This window comes from Thermobia domestica, chromosome 16, assembly GCF_964235325.1.
Source record: "Thermobia domestica chromosome 16, izTheDome1.hap1.1, whole genome shotgun sequence".
In the NCBI taxonomy this organism is placed as follows: domain Eukaryota; kingdom Metazoa; phylum Arthropoda; class Insecta; order Zygentoma; family Lepismatidae; genus Thermobia; species Thermobia domestica.
The window spans coordinates 75580590-75605064 of NC_137469.1; the positions used below are offsets into that span (position 1 = coordinate 75580590).

Genomic DNA, 24475 nt, shown 5'->3' on the forward strand with positions numbered 1-24475 from the left:
GAAACTACAAGCTCTGCAAAGATGCCGTTTTCACTGATCGATTGCAAATTTTGTGAAGATTGTTTACTTATAATTGAATATTTTTTTTAAAGGACGTTATTTCTTTATTACATTTTTTTAGGAGTACGTGGAAGTATTGAAAATTTAGAAAGTAAAGCATCATATCCTAACAAGTTATACATCCCAACACCACACATTTGTATACCAGGTTAGTATATCTTTCCGGCATTTGTTTCATGGTCAAATGATAATGAAAAACGAAGCATAACTATTTTTTTCCAGTGTGAGATGAATCTATTGCTTGGAGTGTTTGACCCAATGAACACCATATAGCCTATCGCTGACATTATAATTAATTGTGTGTGTGTGTGTGCTAGTATCTTTATGAAAATAGTAGATTCTAATTGAAAGTACGCAATTCTTAGAGTGTCTTCATTTTGAACAGCTACAGCTTTGTGAAAGATTTACAACTTGGTTCCAAGGCAAAAATATTTCGAATTTGACTTACCGGTAGTACTTATCAAAAGGTTCATGCTCAGTTTCAAATATTTCTGCCTTGAAATTTTATCTTTAGTCTTCCAAGAAAGCGGTAGCTGCAAGCCCTCTACAGTTATAGCATTACAAAGAGAAAAGAGAAAATGTGGAATGTTTATTATTATTATTATTATTATTTAATATACTGACTCTTCTGTATCGGCTTCGTGTAAAAATACCACCATTATTGCGCTAACATGGACAATCAATGGAAGATTTACAACACTGTTTAGCTTCGGAAATATAACTGAAAACCTGCCTAAAAAGATATTTTTCTTCGTGTGCGGGTAATGTAGGTCTCTTTGCGTGTTGTTTCTAATGTATTGTTGAACTTCGTCAACTGGGCTGTCCGCAAGTGCGCCACTATTTTTGAAAGGATATGTTTTGCAGTGTGTTTTCTCCAACAGTAACGTTACTTAGACAGGTGTGTTTATGTGTGTTACTGTGAATATAACGTTGATATGAAGTTTTTCATCTCTTGTTTCTGTATAGTGTTGTTTTATTGTTTGAAATGGATCAATTTATCATAAGAAAAAGAAAAGAAGACAGCACGTGGGCCAAAACAGTGCCATTGTTGAAGAAAAGAAGAGAAAAATTAATTCAAATTACAGTTCAGCTGATGGATAACAACCTGAAACTGACAATGGAAATTCAAACCTTGTATCGGTCACCATCACCATCAGTGCCTTTAGAAGAAACCTCCCAATCTCCACGTCTAGCAAGTGGTTCAGATTCTCCCCACCCTTTGAAACTTTCAAAGCCCAGTTAGACTTTAGTGTTACCTACAAATTTTCCACAACAGTCTCTGAAAGAGCAAACATTGAAATTCGTGCCAACTTGGCTCCTTCCGTGGCTGCACGTCGATCCAAACAAAATTGTCATTTTCTGTTTTTACTGTATGGATATCTTGGATTTTTTTTTTTTTTTTTTAAGTTCTTACTAAAACCATGGAAGACACTTACTCTACTGTAGGATTTTGCAACTGGAAGAAGGCTAAAGAGAAATTAAGTATACACGAAACTTCAGAATGCCATAAACTGGCTGTACTGCTACACGCAGAGAAAAAAGTCCAATAGAAAACCAACTGAACAAACAAATTTTAAGATGAACAACTGAAAGCCAGGAAATTCCTGAAGAAAAAAAAAATAATCTTAAGTATACGTTATCTTGCAAGACAAGGACTCGCATTTAGAGGACATGACTCCCGGTCCAGGGATTTAATTCAGTTGATGAACCTTTGCTCAGAAGATTTTCCACAATTGAAGAGCCGGACAAAGGGAAACATGAAGAGATGTAATTTTATGAATGTTAAAATCCAGAATGAAATCTCGAAACCATGGGTCAAGAAATTGCTTTTCATATATGTAACAAAATCAAATCTCAAAACCCTCCTCTGCTCTCTGTCGTGTCTGATTGTTCCCGTGATGTGAATGGCAAAGAACAATTAAGTACTTGTGCCAGGTGAGTTGATAAAGATCTCTGTTCTCATGAAACTTTTCTTGTGTTCTACAGTATATTAAAAAAAAAAAAAAAAAAACTACTGGTGAGTTTATAGCTTCAGTTATTCTGGATGAGATGGTGAGACTCCAGCTTTCCATTGTTCAACTCAGTGGACAAGTTTATGATGGCTCTGGAATTAAGAGTGATGACTCTGGAAGCAATGTTCCATCTATTATATGTAAACAGCAATTTCTTGCCTTGCACGTACATTGTGGAGTTCACAGTACTAATCTTGTGATTAAGGGTGCCTGCAGTGCGTCATAAGTAGTGAAAAACTCTTTGCAGTGGGTGCACGAACTATGAGTACTGTTTTCGCAGTCACTTTCGGTGAGGTAACGATTTTCTGCTCTAATCGAGGCTAATGCTGGTGGTCTCGTCTTAAACATTGTAAACTTTAAATCCTTCTGGCCCACTAGGCGAATCTGTAGACTTAGGCCGTGTCCAAAAGATACAAGTGCACATTTGAAGTACGCTTATTTCCGGAAGTGACGTCACCTAGTGTGCGTCAAAAGGTCCAAGTTCACAAGTGTGCGAGTGCATAGTGCGTAGTGTGCGAGGATGTACACTACGTTAGTATACTTGTGTGCTTAATATGGCGATTTCTCGTAGAATGACCTAATAAAATTTTAATAGGCATATTCTTAATATTTTTGTTTAAGTAAATATATTTGTGGACTGATTTTATAATAATTTACTTGATAAACATACAAGTTAGTGATTTTACAAGTCGAAAATAAAAATATTACGCAAATAACAAATGTATTTACGTTATGTTCTTTGAGTATGCAATAGAATTTAAAATAGTATAGGGAAAACAAACAAATAGTTTCTTTAATAATGCTATAAAGACGTTTGTGCTTAAATATTACATGGTTTATGTAGCTTAATTGAAATAGTTGCACTATCGGTAATGCGGCTATTTGCACGTAAATGACAAATTTTAATGGTGTATGAATTAAAATATTAAGTTCTAGCATAGTATACATAGATTATTCATTTCTCTATAGCTACAGCTACAGCCGCAGCCGCAAATGTTAATTCATAGACACATAAGCCTAATTTTATAGTTTTGATTCTAAACGAATTCCTTTCAACGCTACCATATTTCCTTGCACTTGAGAGAGACTGTAATATACCAATTACCGTACATTGTGTATTTTTGACAGGTACCGAAAAGTGAAATACAGATCAAAAATTCCTTTCTCCACATTTATCAAAGATTTCACAAATTACTCCTGGTAAGTCTTTACTATGGCCATTTCATTTTTTTTTTTATTCTTCGATTTAGCGATTTGATCTCTCGGTTCCGGTTTTAAGAACTTGCCTCTTCACCCATATACTGTATATAAGGTAGTAGCTAGGTTGGTTCCTTTTTGTACCAAAGTATAATATTTAATTCACATAATATTGACGAGCGAGTGTTAGCGAGTGAAGGCTGGATGGAACCCCGCAGAGCACTTTCTTTTCCGCCTTCGTTACGAATCGGTTCATTGAACGATTCATTGAAAGAAATGTCCAAAGTAAAGACTTGCCTTCCTCTTAATTCATATAATCCCATTACTGTACCCAGTATTAAAAGATTATGAACAAATAATTTCTTCCGTATAGTTGAACAATGAGAGCCATTACATTACATACTGTATTTTTTCATAAAACCGTCTCTTAATTTTCATAAAATTCTTATTACATTTTTAGTAGTTTATTTTACGTTTATATTTGGACGAGGGGATTTGTTTCGTTACTGAATAACCATTTTCGCAGTGGGTAGCATGTACGAGAGTATATTTCAAGAGAGATGTAGGGCGCCGAAAGCGTAGTAAAATGCACGTAAATGTTGAAGTGTATACAATATACAGAACTCCATTCAAGCAGGCTTATAAGATAGTAATCTCACTTTTTTTTGTTATTTTTACCATACTACTTTAATTAGGGTTATCCGCCTTGAGTATGCATTATCCTTATAAATTGGTATTTCATAGCGACATAATAGCTTTTTCCTGTAATTTTGGTCCTCATGTTGTTCAACTTTACCATATCTTTCCTTGTCATCCTTCTATGTATTAACTTTTGCTGTAGATTAAGAATACGGAGACACTATTTCGATGATTTCCAGGTAAAATCAATAAATTCACAGTGAAAGAATAACATCTAAGGAACTTCAATATTAGCGCAATATGGTAGAAACAGTTCAATCAGTATGCCTGAACTGAAAGAATACAGTAGAACTACAACAATTATACTGTCATTGTTGTGTAATCTACCGTACAGGAAGCAATTATACTCAGTATCAACCCTCTCCCAAAGTAGTTTTGTGCCACATTATTGTAAATACCGCTCCCCTCGGTGTCCTAACGCTCTTGTACGTTGCCTACTTATAGTTGCAATAAAATTCCTAAACTAATTCGCAAAAGTGTCTTCAGCGCCCTAATCACCAGTGCTACTCTTCTTTCGGGAGATTATTAAATATTCCCTCCGCAAGCATGCCTAATAAAGTAGAATATCGCCAATAGTTTAGTGTTTTTTAAGCTGTTACGAGTTTATTGTGCACATAAGACAACGCACACATATATTATATGTGTATTACATTTATGCTCCGCTCTTGTTAATCTGCGCGTGAAATACCCAAAATGACAAATATTTGCAGGCACGGCAAAGCTGAAGCTGTTGGCATACATGAAAAAACTCTTATATCATTTTATGGTTACCCCATATAGTCAATCTGTACGGTTTATTTATCTTTAATATAACTGGAAAGTCATTCATCTAAAAAAAAAAAAAAAAAAGCATGCTAATTTTTTCTAGTACGCGAAATTCTCCCTTCTTTTGTTATCAATGTTCCATATTCCACCATAACGAGGCGCTGTAACCAAGTGCTGATCAAAAGCTAATTTTACGAAGTGTACACTATTTAGTGTGCACTCCATTTGTAGACTTCGAGTGTGCATCCTCGAAGTGTGCACTATGCACTTTTGGACACGGCCTTAGTCTAATAACGGGAGTTGTTTAACATTATGAAGGAATTCTCGCTACGTTCGAAAAGATGAAGACTGACGGAATTGTCAACACATCTTCAGGATCAGCAGCTGGGATTTTGCGGCTTTTTGAAGAAGGATCTTCGTTTCTTGGCTAGGGATATTATCAGAGGTTGAAGCTTTTGAACAGGACACTTAAAGAACCCAATTTCATTGTCAAAATGGGATTTTCATTGACAAACAATAAAAATCATAAATGAAAACACGAACTTGGATAATATGCTTACAAGTAACACTTCACATCGTTGCTGCCGGTCTGACGCTAAACTATACATTTTCGGAAAGCACTAGTCCTAAATAGGATAACTACACAGTGCGACGGTCAGACGTTGCCGCGTTCAGGACTTATGGAGCGTCAAACATTAACATGGGGTTTATGAGAGTAACCATAGCAGTCGTATTATTTCATGCTAATTCGTCTTGCATTTGAACTCTGTGCTAACATTTGTGTTGTAGCAGTCGTATTATTTCATGCTAATTCGTCTTGCATTTGTACTCTGTGCTAACATTTGTGTTGTTTTTGTGTTTTTTAGGTATGCGTTGTAAGATGGATCCGAAAGTGGTCGTTTGGGCTCTGGTGGCCGAGATCGGGACAAATGAGCGCAATCCAAATTTGGAAGAGCAAAGGATGGTGGCACACATCAAGTCTCTTTTGACCAGCGGGATGGAAGTCGTTGAAGAGATTCGTACGCTCGGCTTCGGTGACAGTGATGGTGACCAGGGGGACGCAGACATGGATTTTGGAGACGAGGAAGACCAAGAGCAGGAGGATGCAGAGATGCCTTCGTCATCGCAGCAGTCTCATACGTCTTCCGCATCTGGCTCATCAGCGTCAGAATACCTGCCCTCTCCTGTGAAGAAGCCGAAGTTCCAGGATCAGCCTCCAGAAGACTCCAAAATGACACCAGAGCAGTGGCGCGAGTACAAGGCAAAAGCCTATGCCTACTGGACGGTAAATCCAAAAACAGGTAGGCCTTGGAACACAAAGACCGGTCGTGCTACCCACTCGACTCTGCAGAATCAGTTCAGGTATATTCGGAACATTGGCGTGCTACGTCACTTTGGGGCAACACAAGGCAAAGATGACAAGAAGACGCTGATGGCAGAGATCAATGAGGCAGTTCGGGGCATGTTCGCGGAGAAACAGCACACTGCTATCATTCACGATCGAACGTTGCGAATTTGGGCTAGGCAAACAGCTAATGAACTGGACCCTAACAAGAGTCTCAAGTTCAAGGCATCACCGTCGTGGGTGTACAGATTCAAGAAGCGCAACAACATCGTGGACCGTGCAATCACCCACAGGGTCGGCAGGACCTGGCAACTGAAAGAGTTGGACTTGCAGCAGCAGGCTGATGCTTTCGTATTAGCGACTCGCGAGCTCATTGCAAGCGAAAGCATCCCACCAACGCAGGTTGCCAATGCAGATCAGAGTAGCTTCAAGAAGTTGTTGCAGAGTACTCGCACTCTCCGTACCAAAGGAACAACAGTCGTGCGAGCGGTTGTGGGATCCATGAGCGCAACAACCCACAGCTACATGATCATGCCCGTGATCACCATGGCCGGAGAGATTCTGCGGCCGATGTATGTACTGGTGTCGGAACCAAGTGGAAAGTTTCCGGGAAACAAGCCTGCAGATCCACCGAACATCAAATCATTTGCTGGCAAAACGTCCAACATGAACAGGGACGACCTTAAGGACTTCTACGAGCAAGTGTTCTGGCCAAGCATGCCTGATGATCGGAAGAAGATCGTTTTGCTATTGGACTCGTGGACTCTGAACAAGGACGACAATCTATCGAACGCACTGAAGCCTGCCGACGTTGCGTTGCACAAGAGACTGATTCCTGGTGGTTGCACTGGAAAGATTCAGCCTTTAGATGTGCATTTCTTCCGTCAGTACAAGTCCTTTGTACGCTTTGTGACCGACACACTGGCCATGGACAGTGTCATGGATATCTGGCATCGCGATCGATTCCTGGCACTACAGTCGTTTTCACTCTACCAGTTCAGCGCACCCCGATTCAAGAACCTGATCCGGTACGCTTTCCACAAGGCTGGCTATCTGGACGAGGAGCCGGGAATGTGGATCTCTCCGCACGAGTACTGCTTTGACTCCCTCGACGAAGGTGACGTGTGCTTCACGTGCGGCGAACTACCGTTCGTCAAGTGTGCACACTGTGAGCGCACTCTTTGCATCTCTCATGCTCTGTTCGACGATTTGCACATTGATTGTACCCTTTAACCTACGCAAACAAGTGCTCAATCAGACAACGTCGATTCAAACGTCACAAACCTTGTGTTCTTCTTCGTTTCCTGTAACTCTCATAAACCCCATGTTAATGTTTGACGCTCCATAAGTCCTGAACGCGGCAACGTCTGACCGTTGCACTGTGTAGTTATCCTATTTAGGACTAGTGCTTTCCGAAAATGTATAGTTTAGCGTCAGACCGGCAGCAACGATGTGAAGTGTTACTTGTTAGTCACTGATCATAAGTTAATTGTACTGTCATGAAACCTACAAATTAATGCCATCACCCTGGAAATCAGTAATTATAATAAATATTGTCAACAGTACCATATATATATATATATATATATATATATATATATATATATATATATATATATATATATATATATATATATTTATTTATTTGTGTGTGTGTGCAAATTAAAGCTTTTGGTCAAAAAATAAATATTTATTGCTAGTATCATAGGCTTGTTTCCTGATATGAGGGTCACTACGAAAGTTTTGAGATATGAAATAACTTACATACTTAAAACCAATTTAACACTTACACTTTCTCAAAGTATTCACCATTACACTGTACACACTTTTGCATCCTCGAAAACCACTTTTGGAAGCAGTGTTGCCAGTCTTTTTCTTCAAGTGTTGAAAGTTCATTCTCGTAAGTCACTACAGCTTCTTCAGGGCTGCAAAATCTCTTCCCAAGCATGGGATCTTTGATCCTGGGGAACAGAAAAAAATCACGGGGCCAAGTCAGGGCTATACGGAGGATGAGTCATAAGTTTGACCTCCGTAGATTCTAAAAACTGAATTGTAATGTTGGCCGTGTGTGCGGACGCGTTGTCATGATGAAGCAGAATCCCACGCAATCCAGTTCTTGGACGCCGTTCCCGAAGCTTCTGGAACACTTTTGTTAGGCAAACAGTGGTGTACCACTGAGCAGTAGCAGTCCTTTGTTCTTCAAGTGGAACAGTTGCAACATGGCAAGATTTGGAGAAGAAAGTTGCGACCATCTTAAACCCCACACTTCGCGGTGGCTTCACTTTCGTGGGTGGTCTTCCGTCTGGAAAGATCCAAACTGTAAACGCGTTTATTTTCAGGGTCAAATTGATAGATCCAAGTCTCATCACCAGTAACAATGTTAGAGACGCGTCGAGAATTGCCTCAATCAAACCTTGCAAGCATTTCTTCACACCATTTCACACTACGCATGCGTTTCTGCTGTTCAGTCAAAGTGTGAGGCACCCAACGAGATGATACCTTTCTGAGCCGAAGATGATCATAAAGAATTTTTGTTACTGCTGGCGATCCAATGTACACTGTAGGTTCAATGTCCTTGAAAGTTGTTCGAGGATTTTCTCGAATCATTTGTTCCACAGCGGCAATGTTTTCATCTGACATAGCTGTTGCCGGACGTCCAGCTCTCTCTTCACCTTTAAGCGATGTCCGGCCTCTTCTGAATTCACCAAACCACAGAAAAATTGCAGCACGGGAAGGAGCAAGGTCCTCAAATGCCCTCTGCAAACGGTCAATGCTTTGTGTCTCGTTCAAACCACTTTTGAAATCGTAAAGGATCATTGCCCGAAAATGTGCCCTTTCGAGCTCCATTCTAGACAGCCGAATACTGCTCACATCAACAAACAAGTGAAGGCGATACGGCCAGCCGATAAGCGAGGCGAGTTAAAACTTGCTTCGCTTCTTCGCTCTGGACACCACTACCGAACGCAATTGTTGGAATTCAAATACAATGCGTATCTAAAAAACTTCGTAGTGACCCTCGTATGCACTATATGTATAAGGATTGACGAAAAGCAAAGTAACAAAATAATTTGTCAATATCAATGTTTTAATTCTCCAAACAAAAATACGATACCGTGGATCGGGTACTTACTTAAATAAATATTACGTTAGAAAGAAATAATCGTAGTACAAATAATGCTTTTCGACAATTTGAAGTTTCAGAGGCTAGTAAGTTTAGAAAGAAATATGCGACTTCTTGACTTACATATAGTTCATTGATTTGGAGTTTAGCATCGACGCTATACGAGACGTGGACCTACAGCTTATCGTGAGGTCCAAACCACATGAGCGCCCACCGGAAATGCCAAAGGCGCATACGTTCATGTAACTACGAGGGAGCTCTTCAACTCTTCTTACCAGGGGCGGATCCAGAGGGGGGCGATCGGGGCGATCGCCCCCCCTCCCCACAAGAGGAAACTTTCTTATTTTATATATAAATAAACCCATCCATAACAAGTTTGGAGCTCTTAAAAGTAGCAGTATTACCGCCGACCGCCCCCCCCCCCAGAAGTCCGTCCTGGATCCGCCCCTGCTTCTTACCAGGATATAATTACGCTACTAGGCAGGACGTTTTGGTCAGTTGGCAATAGTTTCCATTACTGATTTTTTTTAATTATCTTACCAATTAGATCCACGTTTCCACATCGTTGGAGGTTTTTATTATTCTGAGGATCCTATATTCTTCGTCATCATTGATGTTTTTTAGTTTCTTAGCGATTATAGTCAGGGAGGGGGTAAAAAGTAGTAATGCGGAAATACTAGTAATCCACATTGAGTACAATCGGAAATATGGTCCGTGGGAGGGGGCAATTTCGTAGCTCTCAGTGGAAATTCTCCCTCGGGTCACCACGTAAAATCATAATTGATTATTATAGTCAATCAAACACAATTATCATTGTCGATAAACTTGATTCACATGTAAAGAATTTTAATTTGAATACCCTGTAAACTTCAATGGATTTCCAAACAACAATAAGAATCTGAATCACCTCCCATCATGTAAGATTTTCTGCTAATTTATCTTATATTTTCTCCTTAAATGAATTTTTCTTCTACTCATCAGTTACAAATGCAGGATCGTTATTACTAATATCGTTTGTCTCATTCTTATTCCTCCTCACCAGGCAGTCGTATATCTCTCACCTCTTCAGTGAAGGTTCTCTGATTACGTTTGATTCCAGTTGGGAGTAATGACGTGGTTGGAGGCGAGATGGTGCGGTCCAGAACGCATTGTGACGCTTGATCGTACATGGTGGTCTACGCATTCGTCAACTGCACCGTGTTTATGCCTTGATTGCAGCTCTTCGTAGTCTGCCGTTCGATCCCAGCTCGTGCCAAATGAACCTTTTGGTGGACAAACACTTTGTACGTGGGTTTTCTCAGGGTTGTACGTTTTCTTTCACTTTCTTCATTCCATTATTTCAATGATTCTCATTGTCACTGTCTCATTTAATCTACACGGCATAATCGTGAGATATAAACGGAAAGATTTCATTTTTCATCCGTCTTCAAAATTTGAATGAATTGTAGTCACTTCCGAACATATTGTATTCAAGACGAATACATATTTTGGCCGGTAACGTTTGCCTATAAGTTCCTCCCCAAATGAAATCTTTCAGTTTAACCCTTTCGCTCCGAAATTCGAACTGCAGACTTTTACCTTTGGCTACGAAATTCGACTTCAGTCCACAACGTCTATTTTTGTTTCTACTTCGCTGCAATATTCGACTTTACTTGAAACTGATTATACAGAATATTTCGTAGCGATAATACATTGTATTGTGCTGCTAACTGGAGGTGATTCTTTGAACCAAGGCAGTATTATACGAATTATTACGAGAGCCTTGCTTCATTTGGTGTGTACCTCAGTGCTAATTGGAGCAGTACGTTACTGTATAAATAAATAATAATAATAATAAAAATCAGATAGCTGCGTGATTCTGAGTCCGAATATGAAGATGGTTAATTCCGCATTGAAGTTTTTTTTTTTTTTTTTTTTTTTTTTTTTTTTTTTTTTTTTACTGCAATTCAATTTTTAAGAAATTCTTGATGATAATTAGCAACACTGAAATCTTAGGGCTTACTAGATTGGTCACCACAGTGTTCTTTCTTGACGGTAGTAGGAAATACTCTTGCCGAACGTCATGGGGAAACTATGAATGTTACACAAGAATTTCCAGAAAATTCATTTCAAAATAGGCTGACAACACTGAAAAAAAAATGATACATGGGGTGGAAGAAACAGACCAGACGTCTTTCGAAATTTGAAATATACTGGTATCAAATTGGATGAGAATAATGGAAGGGGTGCAGAGAAACATAAGAATGGTCAATAATAACAAGATTTATCTAGAAAATATCAAAACAAGAAGAAAATATTATAACGGGATGGCAACATTGATAATCGGGATACGCGGACAACAAATGCGCTTTTCTTAAGTCTTGTAGTGATATTTATATCAAGTTACTTGAACTTAAGATTATACGACATTTTCTAGCAAATAATGTTATACATACCGTTGTAAATAAGTTGGCAACACTGACAACCGGATGTGTCAGGAGCGTAACAAACCAGATAATTTGCACACTATGGTGACAGGGAGTATTGGTACAACGTTTGGTTTCGATTCTTAGACTCCTGAGCTGCAACAACTTCTATCAAAGAAAACATTACGCAGTTATTTCACATGTCTTACAAAGGTTTCGGGCTAGTTTTAGACGGAAGCATTTATCGTAGTAGATGTGCTGCCAAAAATCTCGTATAATATTCTATAGCATTGAAAGTATATGGTGCTTTTACACGGTAGCATTTTAATAAGCATCTTGTCGTGACGTAGCAAACAAATCATTGGAGAAGAGCGGAATTATGGCTCCGAAAGTAAAGTGTAAAGTAGCTAAAGCTGTAGTGGTTGCAACACAACAGCTCTCGCCGGTTATTTAAAAAACGGAAATCACAAAGAAGTATGTGGGCACAAGAATTGGTTGTTGTGGAGGGATGATAATATTTCAGTTCTTTCTATGGTAGAGAAAAAACTGAAGACTGAGGATTCTATTGGATTCAAGAACTTTCTGCGTATGGATAATGAAGCTTTCGAACAGTTCTTTGTACAAACAAGCAGTGGCGGATCCAAGGGGAGGCCTATAGGGGCTATAGCCCCCCCCCCCTTGACGGTCAAGTTTACACTGGATAAAATGGGCTTTAATCCTGCTTTACACTGGGTAGAACGGCAAACTATGGTTTAGCCCCTCCCTTGATCATATCCTGGATCCGCCACTGCAAACAAGGATGCTTCTCATATTTTTCAATCAGCATAATAATAGCATCTCTACTCCAACTAATTTTTCTTTACTACAATTCAATTTCCCATACAAACCAAGAGCACAAAATCTTCCGCTTTTAACACACCACGGCACTGCAATTAGGCTAGTTTTAGACGGAAGCATTTATCGTAGCAAAAATCGTATCATCGATATCCTACCGTGTAAAGTAGCAAATGCTATAGCATTTCCCATGCCATGGCATATTCTATAGCATTTCTTGTCGATAGAACCTGCTCTATTTCGTAGCATTTTCCCTAGCATTTCTGGTCCGATTGCAGCGCCGTGGTGTGTTAAAAGGAAGCGAAAGATTGTGTGCCAAATATCCATGCTCTTTGTTTTGTGTGGGAAATTGTAGTAAAGAAAAATGAGTTGGAGTACGGATGCTCTTTGTCCACATACTTCTTTGTGATTTTCGTTTTTTAATATGACCGGCGAGAACTGTTGTTACAATTACTATAGCTTTAGCTACCTTACCCTTAATTTCGGAGCCATAATTGCGCTCTTCTCCAGTGATTTGTTTGTTAAGTCACGACAGATGCTTATAAAAATGCTACCATTTAAAAGCACCATATACTTTTGATGCCATGGAATATTATATGAAATTTTTGGCAGCACATCTGCTACGAGAAATGCTTCCGTCTAAAACTAGCCTCAGACCAGAAATGCTGGGGAAAATGCTACGAAATAGTATGTCGTAGTATGTAAAATGGTATAGCCTTTTCTACTTTACACGGTAGGATATCGATGATACGAGTTTTGCTACGATAAATGCTTCCGTCTAAAACTAGCCTTAGGCCTATTATTGTAAACAACGGCCAATGTTTAGTTGAGGGGGGCCAGTCCTTTTCGAAACGAAAAAAAAAAAATCGCTAATTTCAGTTAATATTAGGTTAGGTTTGATATTTTCAATTAGCACCAACTTTTCTCTAAACACTTGCCCCCCTTCATAAGTTCTTTGTTTTTCTTACAAATTAAGTGCCTAATAATAATAATAATAATAATAATAATAATAATAATAATAATAATAATAATAATAATAATAATAATAATAATAATATAGTTCCTTCATGGCTAAGCGGTTAGCGCACGCGCCTTTGGCGTGGGAGACCCGGGCTCGGTTCCCGACAGGAGCTCGTGGTTCGGATTCCACGTTGATCAGTAGGTTTAAGTCTCATATAGCCTCGCTGCTGAACGGGGCGTTAAACTTAAAATCAACTCAACATCAATAATAATAATTACACCCCTGCGCTGAAAATCTTGAAATCAATCGATAAGGCTTTGTAAGTTGTAATTTTGTTAGATTCATTAATTTACTTTTATTGGAAACAACAGGAAGGGTATTGATTAAGAAAAAGTGTCCAGTATCACATTCTTCTATTTCTAATTGCAAAAGAAGTGTTTATTCTTTGTTTCCATTTAAAGCACCACACTACGGAAAACTACTCAGCAACGGTTTATCAATACAGCACGTCCAAATCCTCTTTTTATTATTATTTTATTTTTAACATCGGGAGATCACAGTTCCTGCGTCCCACATTGCTTCTAAATCATAAACAGAATAACCTATGACGTTCACTGGTTGTTTGGTTGAATTGTTCTTTTTAGCTTTTCGTTTATTCTCAGCACTGGGACCATATAAAGAGTTAACGTACAGTTAAGGCGGAATTAGAACCTCACAATGCGTTCCAATTGCAAGGATCTCCCACCGGGACTCCGTGCATCAGAGGCACGTATGTGCAAGCCACTAAGTGTTGCCACAGTCCTAGCTCCAGAGTAGGCTGAAAACTAGTACCAAATTGAAATAAAAAGGGCTTAATTGATGATTTTTTACAACTGTAATACATGGCTCTATAACACGAAACTAAAAGAGGTAAAGTTCTAGAACATCCATTCTAACTCTTCCAAGAGTCCAAACCAGGAAAGTGCTGTTTAAAAAAAAAATAAAATAAAATAAAATAAAAACATCCAAATAGGGCGACTCCGAACAACCGTGGAATCGATGAAACTTTTACTACGACACGTAAATTATAGAGTAAATTGAGCACACCTTAATCTTCTTCAGAATATTTAACACTTGATCCAACGTGTGTGCTACTTCTTCTTCTTTTTTTTTTAAGATTTCAAGCTAAAATTTGTACCACTATGCTTCTTTCTTGTCTCCTTCATGGCGGCGAGGATGCGCCAATTTAGCATTATTTGTTTTCCAGTATAGTTTGAATTACGAATTTTTCACAAAAAGCTCGTGGCATTATGCGGTGCAACGTCACAGAATGAACACATGTTCAACACATTTATTAAGAGTCCAACACAATATGGGTAACGTGAGGTGTAGGAAAAGTTTTATTGACACTTTTAAAATGTAACAAGTATTTGTTAAATGGTGCTGAATTGGGTAGAATTGTACCAACTTTTTCACAAAAGGGGCTGAAAATGTCAGTGTGGTACCAACGGGCCGATGAATGACAAAAAGGGCTGAATTTGGTACAATTGTACCAAGTGTGGCAACACTGTAGCCACTAGAAGACCAAAAAATGGCCATCACGTAAGGACCTCTGTTGTGAACGTAGTGTGATGATGGAAGAAGTAAAGAAATCAGAATATGAGAGTGTATTTAATATTTAAAGATTTCTGCTGGCTTTAATTTCTTACGGGAAAGAAAACAAAGGAATCACACTAAAGCATAATAGGCCTACTCTAAAATATTACTACATATCTCAAGAAACAATGTAAAACTCATAAAATTTCGTATTTCATATGATCTGCATAAGACGAAGCCAACAGGGTTAGTACCGTACTTAACGGCGGTTCTCACATCCTTATAGATCGTGGAAAATTATGGCTCACAATTTACTTCACTTATACCTAAGACTTTTTCAAACACCGTCCTACCCTGTAAGAAACAAGAGAGGCGACAATAACAGGGATAATTTCGGAGGAAGTTTCAAATAGCAATTAGAAAAAATGGTAGCTGATGACTAAGGACGATTTTTACATGTTTCTAGATTCCAGAAAACTATGTTCCATAACTCATTTCAATTAATATAATACATGTAATCACGTTCTTCCCCATTGGAAGTAAGACTGGAGCCAACAACAGGACCAATTTCGGAAGAGATTTCGAATAGAATAATTACGAACAAAAGTGACGAGTGCCTAAGGCAGTGGCGTAATTAAGGGGCCCGCAGAGTCTGGGGGCCCACCACGAAGAAAATGTCAAAAAGTATAAGCAACAAAAAAGTAAGCTGAATATGGAACATCCATTTCCCTGAATGATATCATTAACTTTAGAAAAGGAAAAAAAAAAAAAAAAAAAAACGACCTGAACGAAAATTTATCCATTCTAGTAATATGTTTTTTTTTTTTTTTTTTTTTTAATCATCTTAGCACTCGAGGATTAAGAAAAAATAATTTTGCTGCCTACTGTAGGTGTTGAAAATGTCTTTTTTTCCTTCTTCTTCTTTTTGCGCAGAAACTTAAGCAAAAGGAATAAGTATCCCTATTACTACATTCAGCTCACAACCTTTATAATTTACATTGTTGCGATTTCAATTTGGTATTACATAATGAAATAAAGTTGAAAACAACAATTCGGGAACTAGCATATCTCCTATTAATTGATAACTATACTTCGGCTTCTAGCATTCCCGGTGTATGCGCAGCTTTTTTTGTTATTTCTGACCTTACCAAATAAGTGTTTCTGCAGTGGAGAGATGTTTGTCAAAACTAAAACTGATAAAGGACTATTTATGCAGTTCCATGTCTCAAGAACGATTGACCAGTCTCAGTATTTTAAGTGTTGAATGTGAGAGAGTGAGAGCAATAGACGTAAGTAATATAATAGAAATAGTTGCAGAAAAAGAAATGATAGAAGACAACACCGCTTCAAATGAATTTTGACATTCAGCAGTTCTTTTGCTCTTTTTGATGAGCATTAATTTTAATTGTAATCTAACTATATCCCATGGTCACTATGTTAATTATGGTTTATGAACCATTGTCTTCTACAGGAACATAATACAGTGGGAAGTTAATGGGCATGGGAAGGAGGGCCCAAAAATAATCCTGTGGGGAGGCCCGCTACTGGTCTAAGATGTTTCTAGATATTATATAAAATGTGGGCAGTGCCTAAAGTAATTCTCACATACTTCTAGATTGCAGAAAACCATAGTTCAAAATTCATCTTACTCATATAATACACATAATACCAGCGCCGGAACTATTATTTCCTATTATTTCTAGGGCCCCTAATAGTAGACATTTTTTACTGAAATGGGTCTACGATTCATTTTTGTTTTGTCTATCTTTTGTGTGGTGTTCTGTTTAGGTAATGTAGTGAACCTGTTTGATGCTTTACTCATAATTTCTTGTTCGTATCGTCTATGCAGTAAGAAATTTTTTTCTTAAAGTGGACCCCCCTCGAACGACGGGGAGCTTCCCTAAATAATAAAATCAATTTTGGAAAAGGTTTGCAAGAGAACGATTAGAAAGAAAAGAAACGAAATGAAATCTTTCAGTTTTACGTCCCACGGTTATGCCGGTTACGCTAAAGGAGACGGTGATTATGAGAAATGAATGAAATGGTGGAATGAAGAAAGTGAGAAGAAACGGGAGAACCCCGAGAAAACCCAACGAGCACGGTGTTTGTCCACCACAATTTCCACACGGCGCGAGCTGGGATCGAACCACGGACCCCAAGCACCTGAGGTGAACGCTCTACCACTGAGTCACCGCGCCTTCTAACGCTTAAAAAGAAAACGTGCTGGTACGTAGCTAAGTCGATTCTTACTTACTTATAGATTTTATAAAACTGTGACAAGTTTATTTCAAATATTCTTCTTCTGCGTTAGAAGAGCACCCTCGTGGCTAAGCGTTCAGCGCACGCGCCTTTGGCGCGGGAGTTTCGGGATTCGATTTCCGCTGGGAGCTCATGTGGTTCGGGTTCCACGTTAATCAGTATGTCCACGTTCATATACCCAGGGTTGAATTAACCCATCTGGAAGCCCGGGGCTAGAAAAAATACACGACCCCTGCTGACTGCACCTAATACATTTCTGTGAAAGTGCAGTTGGAAAGTTAAGGGAATGTTTCATTTTTTTGGTCACATTTTATTTTATGATGATGATTTATCTTCATGATTCTTTTTAGATAGTCAGTTGAGATTTTGATCAAAGGGGAGTCCCTGGCTATAGCCCCCCTAAGCACCTCCCTTAATCAAGCCCTGCATATAACCTCGCGGCTGAACCAGTGACGGCTAATGCTAGTGTTGCAGCGTTGCGCAACGACCAAAGTTTTTCAAGAAAAAATATTATCAGCAATAGTAGTAAAGAAGTGAAGAATCTTACTTTCTATCACCCCATACATACTTTAATTAACATATTTTTTTACTTCTATAATTGTAAAACCCATTTATCCCCATTTAAAAACGAGAAAGAATCCCTAAGAGAGCCCTAATTTATGTTGCGTTGCAGCGAGTATACAACGACCAGGTTTCTACAGCACGGACAACTGGAGCGAATTTTAAGTCTCCTTTCCCCTATCTCACAAGTTAAAGACTGTGGACTTTGCAGTGCTCCGGCACGGTTTCCAGTGAGCGAGAAGTTTCTTTCGCGCTAGATAAGATTTAAGAAGGATCGCAGAATTACAAAATAAGAAAGAAAATATGCATAATTGCAGAAAACAAATGAAAATAAACACGCATTTACAAGTTCAATATTAGCTTATAGAGATAGTGAAGGCTTCTTGTACTGTAATCTGGGAACCAAATCATAATAAGTCAATATGTATATAGTATCATATTTTCAAGAATTACTAATATGATTCCTTAGTTTCCAAAGACATCGAAATTCGTTGAACATCAACCATGCCTGCTTTTTCTTCTGACAAGGAAATATTCCAGTAATCCTTAAAACTTGAGTTGTAATGAAAAATCGTATTTAATATGTTAAATATTGCATATATATATAATAAATGTAGAACATACTTTTTATAACTTTCCATATCGGAGCAAGGAGGCTCAATGCAGAGCACTTACCCTCTAGCACGTCGGGTTCCTAGTTCGATCCCCGGACACGCAAGTTTCTTGTGGACAACATCGTTGTGTCTGTGGATTTTCTCGGGATACTCCCGTTCCCTCCACATTCTCATTCCACCAATTCGCCATTCATAATTTATTTTCCTAAATCACCCGTCTCCCTTAACCTACAGTGCAAAATCGTGGTAAGTTAAACTAAAATATTTAACTTTACATATAGAACTGTGTAATGGAACATGCCACAATGCATTTGGGACTAGTTAGCAATGCTGTTTGTTTTGACGTTCTTTGACCTCTGGTTTCCTTTACATGCTTATTTTATATTTGGCGGGTTCCAAAGTTTGCATTCCAGAACGTATAACATCGATAAACAATGCTTCGCCTCATGTGGTATTATGTTCATAGTGCATTGCTCACAATCAAGACGGATGATTTGAAATGTAGTTTTCCATTCGCGCACTCGTGTGTTGGTGTATATTCGCATTCGTGATTCATGCACCACTCGAGTGTGTTTTGAATTAGTGTTTTGTTTTCGTATGTGGACAGGCCCATATCCACGGGGATTCTAGGGGGGCCGCCCCCCTAAAGTTTTATTGCTCGCTAAAATTTTCACGGTAGGGTTGGATCGGGCCCCCCTAACTTCTACCGCCCCCCCCCTACATTTTTGGGCTGGATACCGGCCTGTATGTGGGTGTGTTCTCGAATGTGGATTTCTAGAATTAAGTGCTCGGAATAATCAAGGAAAATTAGTCAGTGAATTTACAAAGTTTCTGAAATTGATATTAACTGCAGGCCTACCTATGTTATCAGCAGAAGGAGAAAGGTGTTTTCCCACATTGAATAGAATTAAGATATTTTTATAGAATTCGATGTTCCAAGAAAGATTATCAGCAATGGCATCGAAAAAGACCTGATAATGAAAATACCAGATTTCAACCATCGTGTCATAGAGAAATTGCTGGAATTTAAAAGAGGGGAATTGACTTTCTATTTAAATAAGATAAGTAATTGAATAAAACGTTCACATTTTTAGTTTTTTTTAAAAAAACAAAATTTTATTTATTTCCACATGGCACATAGTATTTATGTCTGAAATTATGTTGACTAGTCAATGAGTCCAGTTTGTATCTTTTTTCTCCGATCAATCGTACCGCAACACCCGAGATTACAATCTGCCAGCCGCCACTGGGCTGAACTAAAAATCAAATCAAATCAATTTTCTGCGTTAAGATGCGGAAACGGCGATAAAATAATAGGTTCTATTTTGCAAGAGGTTTCCAATAGGAAAAGCAGATATATATATATATATATATATATATATATATATATATATATATATATATATATATATATATATATATATATATATATATATATATATATATATATATATCATGGCTAATACCTAAGAAGTTTGTTTACACGGTTTGATTTCAGAAAACTACAGCGTGTTTTCTGTTTGCTCTATTGCAAACATGTTCCGAAATTGAACCTGTTCCCGTTTTCGCTTCTAACGTGAGAGGGTTTTATTTAAGATAGGCTTATTCTATTACATTACGTAAAGTATACGTCATAACTTTTCAAAACCTAGAAGGATATTAGAATTTGGGCACCAGCCGCAAATTGCTTTTTATTCGTTCTACCTGAAATCTGTTCCGAAATTGGGGCTATTTTTTGTGCTAATTCCATTTCTAAATTAATAGATATTACTTAGGATAATCATATAACTGAAAGTTTCTAAAATATAGAAGGTTGTAAGATTACATTAAATGATTTAAATTTGTTGTACAGAACATTTGTTCTAAACATGCTTCCGATTATGAAATACTTCAATCGCACTTGGTAATATTTATAGCATAATTGACCATTATAATACTGTACGTAGTTGAGTTTTAATCATTTAACCCAGAGATAAAAGTGAATCTGAAAAGGTACGAGAACGCATGACGTGGCGCCATTCCCGAACCTATCTTTGCACACTGTAATCTTACAGGAAGTGGGGATACGCCACATATATGTTTTGGAGGTGGGGGAATCGCGTCCACCCGGAATTGTCCTCACTTTTACCCCTACATTTAAGACATATGTATGTTTGCTACTCTCGTTCCATGTTTTCTCATATGTAGACAACTCTGTTGAAAAATAGTTACTGCCCATTTAAAAAAAAAAAAAAACTATACCGGTAAAATACGAATGTGGTAAAATCTACTAATTCACAAAGAAACTATCGCATTTAAGGAACTAGATGATGCAGGGTAATACTTTTTACAAATATAATAAGATAGAAGTAATACAATATAATTAACGTAAATTATTCCCATACAATAATCCATAAATGAAGTTCAATTACACATAACTTAAATTTTCTTACATGCATTTTCCAAAGTGTACTTGATGTTAAACAGTTCTACTCATGCTGCCCTAAATCTGTCCTACTCGCCTGCCTTCGCTTTCTGCCACTTCCTCATGTCTTAGTACTTCCCGACAGATCATGTAATAAATTATTCCATTCGTACATAGATAGTAAAAATAGGGTTGCTCTCTGCCATTTTCTATGTTGTAGTAATTACCGTTGGATTACATAATAAATTATTCCATTCGTACATAGATAGTAAAAATAAGGCACTAATTGAGCAGATGTTTCTACCAAATTTTGACACATTTCGTACATTTTCAGGTTAGCTTAGAGCTTTGATTTCCTTTCAGCAGACCATGCACAAAGGAGGGATCAGTATAAAGACAGTGAGGACCTCTGGCATTGAAAACTAGGGTAAAACGAACCAATTTGTGCTAGGTGGGCACAGAATAATAGGAATACCTTCTAACCAAGTTGGACAGAAGCGCAGCAGGGGGGCCCGAGTGACAGAGAGGACATTTGTCCGTAGGGAACAGGCGCGTTTGCGACGGGCCGTTTACCCATAAACAAGGATAGTGGAAGAGAGCAATTGTATATACAACACTCTCAGTATTACTCCTAATTCATTTCAATGAGCTGTGCATTGACAGTAACCACTTATATGCACTCTGTCATTTCTAATGTCTCAGGAAAAATATTTCACATCATATTTTACCTATAAATTTTGCATTGATACAACCGTCTGCTCAAGTGAACCCAAAAATGGAAAGTATGAAAGTTTCAAACTTGTTTGGAGTCGATTTTATGCATAAAAGAATAAGTGCAAGTATAATCATTACATTTTTCCGCCGATATTGCTAATCTATACGCGAGGTGATGCAATGGCATCAGGAAAGATCTTGTCTTAAGTTTACATTAGCATAGCCAGCTAATGTTGTTTGCTGCAGACAGTAGCATTGATATTTAACATTATATTTACAAATTCGATAAACACGCACCATATGTGATCACTAGGTTTAATTTTATTTAGTGCGGTTTAGGACAGACTTTTACTCGACTTGATTTTGAATTTAACGTCCCGTTCAGCCGCGAGGCTCGATGCTAGAGAAAAGTGAGAGACGTTCCTAAGAGCAGGCGTGTCAACGACAATGGAGATAGGCAAAAAGGAAGATTTGTTTGTTTCATCATGTTCTAATACGGCAGTTTGTGCATATGGTCGAAAACAGTGAATTTTTTCGAATATGCATAAGGACACTAACAGTCAATGTGAATGTAAACTTGATCCTCAAGTATGCATCGGTTGAATAATAAGATTCCTGGGAACATGTATATTCAAGGTTAAGTTGCGATAAGCGCTGCCGTGCCAAAGTTTTGTAGGCGTTACTGGAGCAGACGATCCTACCAAATTTTGACATTTTCTCACATTTTCAGGCCAAGCTGGACCTTCGCATCTCTTTTTGCAAAGCATGCACTAAATGAGGAGCCCTATTATTACTTTTGGAGCTCAAGCGGGCTCAGTATAAATAGATTGTGAACGTATAGGACAATAACTAAGGTATGAAACATGAACCAACTAGCGCTAGGTGGTCCCTAAAAGAGAACGAATGCTATGTAAGCGAGTTTATAGAATAGAATAGAAAGAATAGAATATTTTTATTGTCGTTAAACAACATTTGTTGCAATAGACAACGTCAAGAGATTATACAAAATATATACATTGAATATATAAGTACATAACTAGTCACTTTTTATTTTTTAACTCTTTCTCAAATTCTAAAACGCTATATACAGCTGTTTCAATGAGCCAAGATTTACAGTGTTTCTCGAAGTTTCTATTACACATACCACGAATTTCTGTAGGTCTACAAGATGATATTCACAGTCTGCGACAAAATAAATCAGGTATAAATAGTAATCCCCGCGCAGCGGCTGGCTCCGAGGAGAAGCGAGGGGGTGAGTCCGTAGGCAGGTGGCGCGTCAGCGACGGGGGTATACGCATAAATGGGGATAGTGGAAGAGCACATATACAATACTTTCACTGTTAATCATAATTCATTTCAATATACTGTGCAGTGACAGTAATCACTTATATTCACACTCTGATTCCTTCACGAAAAATGTGTCACATCGTATTTTCCCTAGGCCTATTATTTGGCAGAACCTTCTGCTCAAGTGAACCCCTTTCGCACTAAGTAAGTGAACAAAACCAAACATAATCTAATCTAACGTATACATAAGTTATTTTTATGTTAAAAATCTGGCGGGGTTCACGGAATAAGGATAACTCTTTACTTTGGGCAAGGCGGTGACATCCTGTCACTGTTAGTATTATTCACATGTCACTGGTTCCTTTGCTGTTCCTAATTCACATAGATATAGTTTTATACCTTCTTACCAGATGTCGTTGCTGTTCCTGATTCATGTATTATTGCCGAGCGAACGTTTGCGAGTGAAGGCGGGTTAGAACCCCACAGAGCACGTTGTTTTCTGTCTTTCGCTCTTGGGAACTGGAACTGCAGGAACCGGTTCCTGTCACTGCCTTGCCTAAAGTGAAGACTTGCCGGAATAAGTGCCAAATTGAAGAACTACTTACCCTAGAATGTGCTGAAGGTGTGAATCCTTCTCTTTTAATGGCTTTCATCCATTTGGAGCAGAGAGTTTCATCGTTAGGAAATTTAAACACGTGAACCTTTGGTCCGGTTTCATAGTTGCCCTTACAAAATGGTACTGAACATCTGCACGGCATTTTAGTTTACAAATACAGTAGTTTTCTCACAAACTGCCTATCACTACATACGGATTAACAATTTAGACATTTACACAATAAGCTCTGTAAATTCCACACACATTAAATTGTAAAGTTGAACACGACACACTTGAACCGTGGTGAACAGCTTTTCGATTGATATTGTTCTTAACAAAGAAAGACTTCATGTAATGACGTCAGTCACATCACGTAGAACATCTTTAACAGATGGCACCATATATGCGATTCGAACTGGGATTGGTCGCTGGATATTTACGTCACACAGAAGAGCTAGAAATCTTTCTTCTGCTCTAACGTACATTTTTCTTACACTCGGAGCTTGTTTCTAATTTCATTTGTTGCTTGAAGAACATAGAAAGTAAAATATCGTTAAATTTAATACACTAGAAACACGCAAGTTAAATTGCTAAATTTAATAAATATAATTTAATATTATGATTCACTTACTTTTTTTTTCTTTTTTTTTTTAAAAAAAATGGTTATTGATAGGGAATGGTCATGCAAGTTCTAATTGCAGTTCCCAGTTGCAGATCCTGGAAACCTGTGAGAAGTGGAAAAAAAGCAGAGGTGGTATGTTTTATTACGATTTTGACTAGACATTTTGGCTATCTAGATTTGAAATACAGTGAGGGTATGTTGTCTAAAATATCGCAATATTTTACGTAATGAGTAAGAACCATTTCAAAACTTCTCCGTAGTTACGAGGGGGGGGGGGCATGGAAAGAGTTTGATACCCCACAAACATCTTTATGAAAAAAAATATTTTAAAAATCCCCTTATGTTGTGTTATAGAGAATTGTACACAAAAATGCTAAGAAAGCGTGTGTTACATTAACAATTTCCTGTGAGAAAACTGGACCCCCACTCGACTGAGGGGTAATCC

The 24475-nt window shown here is 38.0% G+C and overlaps 1 protein-coding gene across 2 annotated transcripts in view; it reads right to left on the minus strand.

Annotated features, from left to right (window-relative positions):
- Positions 1 to 23827, minus strand: part of LOC145673174 (uncharacterized) — a 159242-nt gene extending 135415 nt beyond the window's left edge. Inside the window, exon 1 of one of the 2 annotated variants that reach the window (XM_081742626.1) lies at positions 23419 to 23827. In XM_081742626.1, the coding sequence (XP_081598752.1) occupies positions 23419 to 23571 (153 nt within the window). In that variant the 5' untranslated portion in view covers positions 23572 to 23827. The remainder of the gene's footprint in view (positions 1 to 23418) is intronic. The other variant, XM_081742623.1, reaches the window with a different exon arrangement.
- Between the last annotated feature and the right edge of the window lie 648 nt (positions 23828 to 24475).